Below are 9,331 nucleotides of genomic sequence, written 5' to 3' on the forward strand. Positions count from 1 at the left end.
CAAAATCTCTACCTTATTCTCTACAGGATGCTGCCTCCCCCAAGCAATCATACACTTTCCTACCCTTTTGAGTAAGGACAGACACCTCTCTATGTAACTGTGTCCTATTAGGAATAAGCACTTTATGATATCTGCCACCGAATAATTTTGATTGTCATGAGAATGTCTCAGAAGGAAGCTGACTGAATGGACCTTAGGGAAATAAACAGATGACATGTCAAATCTAGATACATATTTTACTTCATCAGTTCCAAACACAACACTCATCATCCATCCAATGACAATACTCTGGTACTCTGGGTGGCCAAAGAGCCACCAAAGAGCCTATCTTCATGGGTACTACCATTTTCCAGAGGCATCATTTACTAATGCAATTATCCAATTAATTTAATGATACTAGCTTTATTCTCAGTGTTATTATATTCCAGTTTATTCAATGATAGGATATTTGAAAATACATATAATTTTGTAAAACAAGACTCATTACATGATTGTATTATTTTCTATGACATATTTAAAGAGTTTAATAACATTTATAAGTAAAAACAAATTAGGAGAAGAATCAAGATATTTCATGTATTCCAAAGAACTGATACTAGCATTATCTAATAGCCTACAATTATATCCAAGGCATGGCCACGTCTTTTACCCTGAAAAATATAATAGAAAAGCATTTTAATATCAGTGGACTGCTTTGCATAAAATGTCTTAGATACCTTACGAATTGTTTATTAAAGAAATAGAAAGCTGTTCTTTCACTGACTCATACATACAGAAAAAAAGGTCATAAAAATACTGAAATCTCTTTAGTATTTCTTACTGAATAACTTGATTTGCCTTGTATAATATAGTACATTAGTGAGGAGGCTTTCCTAAAGAGGTATTATTACTATTTACTCAGTTGTATTTTTATAAACATGTTTCATCTGAAGAATGCTGAGTGCTCATTTTTATGGAAGGAGAGATCAAAAGAGGCTCATGGCAGCAGGGAGGAGATTTCAAAAACTTTGTCTTTTAGTTTGCCCTTCAGGTTAAATTGTTTGCTTTTCAGTGTACGTTTTTACTTTTTGGTGCTGTTCCCAGATTGCCCTTCTATCAAACTCCTATTGCAGCCTCATAGCCAACCAAGCTGATTAAAAGAAGTAATTAGTTCAAGATTATGTTCTGATATAGAAATCATGGAATTTGAAATTTTCTTTTCATTGTACAATTTCTTTATCATTTTGAGATTTTTATTTTATTTCAAACTAATACACATATATTGGAATTATTACAATGTTTAGTTTGCAAATTGAAATGATGATTTGGGAGAATTGAGTCTGTATGGAGTATCTACAGAATGTCTTTTATAATGGACCTAGCATATCTAGTATTCGTGTTTTCAGAGAGTATACCAAGCTTATAGTATAGGCAGACACGAGTCTCAAAATTTAATTTTGTTTTTAAAAACCGTTGAAGTCCATACTCACTATTAATTTTATAAGTATATGTAGCTAACTTATTTTTATAACTACTTTGGTAAGAACTCCTCTGACAACTTTTATCTTTTGTCTTCATATGTAGGAATTGTCATGGCACCTAATGCGTGACTTTGGCAAATACCTACCCAAATCTCTGAATGATTAGGGCAACTTCTTAGGTTCCCTTAGACTATCAGTCTTGGCCTAGTGAGAAAAGGACATTCATAAGAAGCTCTTATTAAATTGAAATTAAATTATATTCTGATTAATCGATTATCAAAAATAACTTTTGGCCACCTTATTCAGAGTTAAGACCACATATTTTTCATTAGTTATCTTCTTAATTTCATGACTAAGTCCTATAAATTAAAGCACTAATTTTATCACTGTATTTTTTCATTAGACAATTTTTTTTACGTAAAATGAAGTTTTCATAACTCTACCTTCTCTTCTGGGAACTTTGCGGTAATAGATCGGTCTATAGCAGAAGTGAAAACATTGGTTGTGCTGGGTTTTGGTGAAGTCGAGGGCATGAAAACTCCTGCACTGTCATGTCTAAAGTTTATCACTTCTTTTTGTAAATATGGTATCTCTTCTCCTGTTGACTATAGAGAATGAGAATGAAAACAAAGTTGTCATAAGTTCAACAAGAAGGCCAAAATTGGGAAGAATGTAAACAACAGGACTGAGATGCAACACAAGCATTATATTAAAAAAAAAAGTTCTATTATTAGGTTTTTTAAATTGTAAGCTACATAAAAGACCATGAATATATACCAGCAAACATTAATTGTCTCTTAATATCTGCTTTTAAATAAAGGTGCATGAAAGAATATCTGGTATAGCATACTCAAAAATATTGATGAACTGAGTAAGAGTAAACTGAATCTTCACTGGCGAAATATTGTAAGAAGCAGCAGCAGCAGCAAAAATTATTGATGGAATTATAACAGAGATGATATTAAAATGAGCATTAGTGCAGTAAGTTGTCAATTGTTGATATCCAGTAGCTGGCAAAGTGTTGTAAGGAATCTTACCATTACAGCAAATTCAGGAGCTGTGCCTAGTTGGGGATCAAAAGCTAGTTGCTGCTGTCCTCCTGGTATAGCCTGGAAACAAAAAAGTTTTAAAAGTCTAAATCAGTGATCTATGAAAATATGCTCTTTGGCCACCCAGAGTACCAGAGTAGTAAAACACTCCCAAACTTCTTAAATTATTCTGCTAAAAACAGAAATAATAGTTTAATTCTTGCTATTAGAGAAACGGCTTGACATCTCACCTCTGCGTCTGTTCTGAAAGTGCTACTTTCTAACATTCTCTACTAGGACCAGGTGCTCATCTGTTGAGCATAAACAATTCCACAGAACACCAACATCAGACGGGGTGGAAAAAACCAAGACAACTTCAAAATTTTGTCTAAAGTAAGGTCACCATACAAGTCACAAAAATACCAGGTGTTCTCACATCTTGGCTAATATGAGCGACTGATGCTTCTTTACCCATTAAAGCTTTTGCCTTGCTCCACTATCCTTGCCTTAGAGGAATGAGCTTTTAAAATAATCACAGAGTTACCGTACTTTTGAAAATAGCTACTCCAGAGTGAATCACCACTTCTTTGTAATCTTCCCCAAATTACCTAAAAGAAGCCCAAATCGTGTGAGAAGTCATTCTAATACTTTCCTATTAAGACATCCAAGACTCCCCATGTGTGTGTTCTCCTCCTTGTACTGAGTGAATATACAGTTTTGTTCAATTAGAGGTTCCCTCCTGGTCATCATTGGCTGAAGCACATTTATATATTTAGTAAACAATGAAGCAAGTAGTTTCAAAAATTTTTTTTAATGAAAAATATGCATTTACTTACAGGTTCTGCTAGTTGTGGAATGTATCCAAATTGATCATAGAATGGTATCTGTCAGATTTTTAAAAAAAGTATCATATTTTCTGTGATTATTCTTGTCACAAGTTTACAGTAAATGATTACTTAAACTTATATATCTTTTTATATAAATTAAAAGCATCTTTAAAGTTTATATGTTCCAGTAAGTAAAAATTAATTATTGTTAAATTAGCAAGAATCTTTTTAATACCATATCATTTCTAGGATAAAACTGTCTCTTTCCCTTTAAAGCAGCATGACAATTAGAATTAATACTACCAGTTTTTAAAAGCATAATTCTGAATTTTCTGTAATTTGTAATGCCAGGTTTTAGAGTTATGATTAAACTATATAAAAGACACTTTCATTCTAACAGGAAGGATGTTAATTATATATGAGCCACCTGAATTTATGTTAAAATTCAAAAAATTTATTGCAGTTTCACAAAATTCAGTATAATGGTATCTAATTGTATCTCAAAATCCAGTAATCAAATATATCTTTCATTAAGGTAGCTAAAATTTTTGTCATTTATTATTTTTAAATAGTAACCACTCACACATATGTGGAAAGATGGATGCTAGTACATTTTAAATGTGAGAAAACTTCACTTTTCAAGGTTATTCAGCTTTTTGGCCTTGATTCTATTGAAGTCCACTTACTGACGTCATTGGCTAAAAATCCAGCCTTGGAATATTACCAAATAAGTTTACACAAATGATTTATAGCAGAGAACACTGTATCTACCCTCTTATGCCTGTTTCATGCTATTGAGTGTTCGCATTAAATATATTCAGAAACTTTTTTCTATGGTAATATACCTTATTTGCTCTATTTTCGAGTGGAACTAGTAAGATTAAAATAAAACATTTGCAGTACCTGCTCCTCATACTGCTGCTGTCTTGTTTGTTGAGGTGACCTCGGAACTGTTTGCTGAGGTTGTTCCCAGGGTAGGAGCATGTAAACTGGATAGTATTGAAACGTCTACTTGTAAAAAGAGAAGGATACAAGAGATTCCATAACATCAGCATAGGACATACTTTTTATCTTCTAATGTCAATTTTATTCAAAAGCTATTTTATGTCTAGCAACTTTGTATGATTAAATACAAAGCAAATAGATGAAGCATCCCTTTCCAAACTTTGGAAACAACTTGTATCCCAGGTAATGCTGGACTTGGTTTTTAAGGTTGCTTGGTCAAGCACATTTAGGAAATAGTGGGTTGAACTAAGCAAAAGAGCTTTTTTTTTTTTTCCAAAGGACATCTTGGAAACTTTATATACAAACTACTTTGCAAATACCTAAGTGAAAGATAGCCTATGTAGCATTTTCCCTATATTTTTGAGAATCATCATTCTGCAGAATGTGGTATTAGACATTCTGCCATAATAAATGAAATGCTATGAATGTATTGACTTTAAGAATTGCCACTTTATTGAAACAATCCATACATATTTTAGGATATTTGGTAAATCAAGACATAGACAAGTAACAAACAAATCTCATCTGAAACTTCACCACCTACATTACCTTATGGCGTCCATTTATATTATTGCCTTCTACTTATATGTCTGTGTCTGTTTATATGTGTATATGTTCATAGAAAATAAAAATCTTAGTACATATGTTAATTTTTGTATGCTGTTTTGTTTATTTGCATAAAGTAAGAGACTGTTTTAGACATAAGAGTTAAATAAAATAACTAGGGTTTCAGAAGGATTATATTTTGTACAAGCATTCTTAATCCTGGCTAAGAATCAAAATCACATTTGAGCATTTTAGAAGATGATCAATTCATGGGGTATTGATTCATTGGGATAGGGTTCAGACATTTGTAATTTTCAAAATTACCAGCAGAGATTATAATGTAAAGCCAGGGTGGAGAGCTACTGGTTTAGTGGTTAAAGAAGGAGACAGAAGGGGAGGAAAATTATATTCCAACTCAGCTATTTACTTTCAATGGGATCAGGAAATTGATCTCCTTAAGACTAGGTTTCTTGATTCTTAAGATGAAGTAATTCTAGTTATACATCTAATTCTCTAAATGCTTATGTCATAGAATGAGATAATGTCTAGAAGCAACTTTTGTTTTGTAATGGGAGTGGATGTGGGACAAAGTTATATAGTTATAATTACAGTAGAGCCAAACACTGTAACTTTTTATGAAAAGGCCAATATTCTGCTGATGAATAATATAATTTATTTATAATACTGTTTCTTTGAACCCAGAATATTATAAAATTAATAATCCTGATATTTATAGGGTTTTCCCTATTAATGTGATGATTATACTAGTTTGCATTCACTTTTAAAAGATTCTCCTATTTAATGGAAATAATTACCATTTGATTGTAATATGGATTCAAATTGGAAATGTACAAGAAGCCTAAAATATTTTGAGCAGAATTTCGTAACTGCCAAATAACATAGGCAAGTGTTTCTTATCTCTACATCATATCATATATTATCAGCTTAATGCATCTCCTTCATTAGCAAAATTTAAAGTTGGATAAAGTCAGTCCATGGTATTTCTCTTGCGTTTTCCCCAACTTCCAGCACTTTGGATGCAGAGAGGACATGATCTGGGGCTTATTGAGCTCTATGACTCTCAACATAGCGATGCCCTGGAAATTCAGGGGTCCTGAAGACTCTTCTTAGCTGCCTGTTCTTAAGGAGTTGTTAAGTGAGCCCAACGTCAACAAACTGATACTGGCCCAGCAATGATGTTATCTAGACAGTGATATCATTATATAGGTTTTAGAGCCCTGCTATAGGAGTCAGAGCTAGAAACAGAAAGCGTTGTGGAGAGTGTATGTAGCCATCTCTATGGGCAGTGTGGTTACATCCATTTACCTGTCCTTGCTCTTGAGGCATTTTGAAGGAGAACACATAGGGCATCGCCTGCCAAGAAAATAATTATATAAAAATGTATGCTTGACTTTGTTATTTAAAATCTCTGAGCTGCTTTTCATAGAGCTAGTCATATAAATTTATCATTTGTTAGCAAGTTTCCACGACGAAATGTCATCTGTTACATGTGCTGTCAGCAACATAAACTGCCTTTTATTGAAGTTTTCCTATCTTATCCTAGACTTGTTTTTAACTTTTTTGGTTTGTTGCTGTATCCTAGAGTAGCTGATTTAAATCTTTCATCTTAGAAATCAGATAAAAAAGAACTTACAGTGATGGTAGAAACATATTATGAGAAAAAATACTGTTCAAAAACTCCTGCCTATTTCAAAGCTGATTCATATTCATTGTCAAATTCAACATGCAGTTCTCTCTCTTCCGAACAAAATCAAAGAGGCCTGACTTACGTGACTGGGGCCTGGTTGTGTCTGAGGCAGTGTTTGAGCCTGTGAGGGGTCAACTTGGCCTGCCTGGGCTCCTTGGCCAAAACTGGCCTGTCCTGGGAAGGGTATCTGATTTGGGAACAGTCCGGCAAACTGGTCTAGAGCTGATAAAGAGAATTGGGTGGGTCCTGGAATTTGAGCCTGCTGCTGCTGTTGTAAAACTCCAGAGAAAGGTGGAATCCATGAATTAAGTGGGCCCTAAAAAGACACAAAGGAAAGAAAGCATGTTCCCTTCATGCCAAAAAGAATTTAAAGGTCAGTCCCAAGCAAGAAAGAGACAAAATACAAACAATTTCTATACCTCCAATGTTGCAATATAAAAAAGGACAGCATCTTGATTCATTTTGAACCAAGCAAATAATGTGAAGCAAATGCTAAATTCCCGACGGCCATGAGAAATATGGGGCAGGATAAGGTTGATAAAAGAACACAACATCTGCATATGCCAGACTTGTTTTAAACCTTGTGTATTTTCCCCTACCGTAACCCTAAACCCTCCAACCTGCTGTTACTTAACTGGTTAACTGGGCATGACTTTGTGTAAAATAATTACTTTTAACTGTCTCATAGTTGTGAGAATTAGTGCCTCGAATATACCAAGTTCTCAATAAATAAATGTTAATCGAATTATAGTTTTTACTTTAACCTTCAAACAAATGGTCACTAGAATATATGAGACAAATTCATAACATTAAAAATTGAGATTTCAGAAATAGGATCAGGAAACATTTTGTTTTCATAAAAAATAACATAAGACATGAGCAATAGAAAAATGTTTCCCATAAAGTAATTATTGAAATAGAGGTACCTGAAGTCGTAGTGGCAAAAGTTGACCATTATTAAGATTAAGAAGTAGCTAGAAAAGGAAAAACAATATGAAATCAAGATTACTACACACTAAAATGAGTAAGAACAATGTTTACTGTAAATGTAGCACAAGTCACAGCTGGTTGCTCAATGTCTTGTTAGAAGTGAGACATTTTCTCACTAGGCTTACATTGAATTACGGTGATTAGAAGTTAGATTTAAAACAAGGTTTGGATTTAGCAACCTCTCCCCTGTTGGGTTTGAGATTACACAACGTTAGCTCATTCCAGGAGTTTAGTCATTTTATGCTTTTAAACACCTATATACACCTGTATTAGGTGTTATTAGAACAAAAAGATATAAACAATATTGTACCTGCCTTTGAAGAATTAACAGTCAAGCAAGGGAAGTAGAATAATATTTTAGAAGTAACCTATCATATAATCAAACATGAACATTAGAAATGTGCTTGGATATACATAAAAGCTAGTGGAGAGGAACACAGTATAAATCAAATGACGACATTTATCTCCTCCCACTTGATTTCCATTAAAAAGAAAGACGGAGATTGTTTTAATTATTTAAACTAACCTCATTGCTATTGCTGGCAGACATAAGACGCTGTGGGATAAGCTAAAATTAAAAATGAAAAAAAAATCAGAAATAGTAAAAATAAGGGATTGTTGAAGGTTTAACACAATGAGATCAGTAGTGCCATAAAATCACTTACTGGGGCTGACAATGTGGCTCCCAGGAATCCAAGAAGAATTATAATTTTCATTTTTGTATGATAGATCTAGAAAATAAGTTGTGATCTTTAGCTTTATAAAGACTTTACTTAAAATTCATGACAAAATAATTAGTATTGTTCAATCAAAGGAATAGTTGGGTGAATTCTATAGTATTTACTTACATTTTGGAATTTAAAATTTAAAAAGTTGTATTTGTAAATTTCTACAATATAACTCTTTATTTTCTCTCAGACAAGCTGTTTATAAAAACCAAAATTGTTTGCTTGTCCTTTTAGCTTGAACAAAAAACTCATTTGGAGACATATGATGTGGCTGAATGCATTAACGAACAAGATGATCTCCTGGTGCTGTGCTACAAGGAGAGGAGCAGGCCCTTCAGATCATGGGAGGTCATGACTAGGGCTAACCAACTAGGGACTTATTATTACAACAATTTTAATGTCTATGTTGAAAGTAGTTCAATAGAGATTTGACAATACCAGTTCAAAACCAGATACTTTCCACTTAGTAGTCTAATAACAGAATAACATATTTGAACTAAGCAACTGAGTCAATGTTTTTGTAATTTACGGAAATAGAGTATAAAACTAAAGTGTGGTGTTGATTTATAGTGTAACCTGTTTAAGTATATTTCTCTTATCCTCTAGATGTGAAACTTTCTTCCCTGGTTCAAATCATTGACCTAATCAAGCATTTAGGGTGAACTTGATAATCTATCCTGCAGAGTTCACTGATTTTGGTTCTTCAAATTATAAAAGCAAAGATCTGATATCTTACCTTATTCCTGGACCTATAAAGAAAAATCTGAACCATGCAAGATCTGTGTTCTTTTCCTCTCTCAGCTCTGCTACTTAGTGCTTCTCTTAAATTTTAAAACTCATCTTTAGAAAAAAAGGACCAATCATTGTTCAAAAGGACCAGTGATTCAGTGGGTTTCAGACAATGGCTTAGCTAATAACCTCCTTCCTAATCATTAGGGTGGTATATGCATTCCCACACTTTCAGTAATGTTATTAAATTATCCCCTGAGAAATGTTTTCCTGTGATCATTTCTGGCTTCTGGTTTGGTTATGAGTAACT

The 9,331-nt window shown here is 33.3% G+C and overlaps 1 protein-coding gene across 1 annotated transcript; it reads right to left on the bottom strand.

Annotated features, from left to right (window-relative positions):
• Nucleotides 1–217: 217 nt before the first annotated feature.
• ODAM (odontogenic, ameloblast associated) lies at nucleotides 218–8,293 on the bottom strand. The gene is made up of 12 exons (XM_033215985.1): nucleotides 8,230–8,293; nucleotides 8,091–8,132; nucleotides 7,501–7,548; nucleotides 6,657–6,890; nucleotides 6,193–6,240; nucleotides 4,219–4,323; nucleotides 3,325–3,372; nucleotides 2,498–2,569; nucleotides 1,904–2,065; nucleotides 1,607–1,664; nucleotides 317–650; nucleotides 218–286 (listed from the first exon to the last, which is right to left on the bottom strand). The coding sequence occupies exons 1-10, from the start codon at nucleotides 8,278–8,280 to the stop codon at nucleotides 1,623–1,625; spliced, it is 852 nt and encodes a 283-aa protein (XP_033071876.1). The 5' UTR covers nucleotides 8,281–8,293; the 3' UTR covers nucleotides 218–286; nucleotides 317–650; nucleotides 1,607–1,622.
• Nucleotides 8,294–9,331: the final 1,038 nt, after the last annotated feature.

The sequence above is a fragment of the Trachypithecus francoisi genome, unplaced genomic scaffold (genome assembly GCF_009764315.1).
Source record: "Trachypithecus francoisi isolate TF-2019V2 unplaced genomic scaffold, Tfra_2.0 Lachesis_group1, whole genome shotgun sequence".
Lineage (NCBI taxonomy): Eukaryota > Metazoa > Chordata > Mammalia > Primates > Cercopithecidae > Trachypithecus > Trachypithecus francoisi.

Coding starts and splice junctions, on each gene's coding strand:
- ODAM (XM_033215985.1), bottom strand. CDS start 8,280: ATGAAAATTATAATTCTTCTTGGATTCCTGGGAGCCACATTGTCAGCC. Junction 4,324..6,192: donor TGCCTCAAGAGCAAGGACAG/GTAAATGGATGT, acceptor TTTTACAAGTAG/ACGTTTCAATACTATCCAGT. Junction 3,373..4,218: donor AGCAGCAGTATGAGGAGCAG/GTACTGCAAATG, acceptor AAAATCTGACAG/ATACCATTCTATGATCAATT.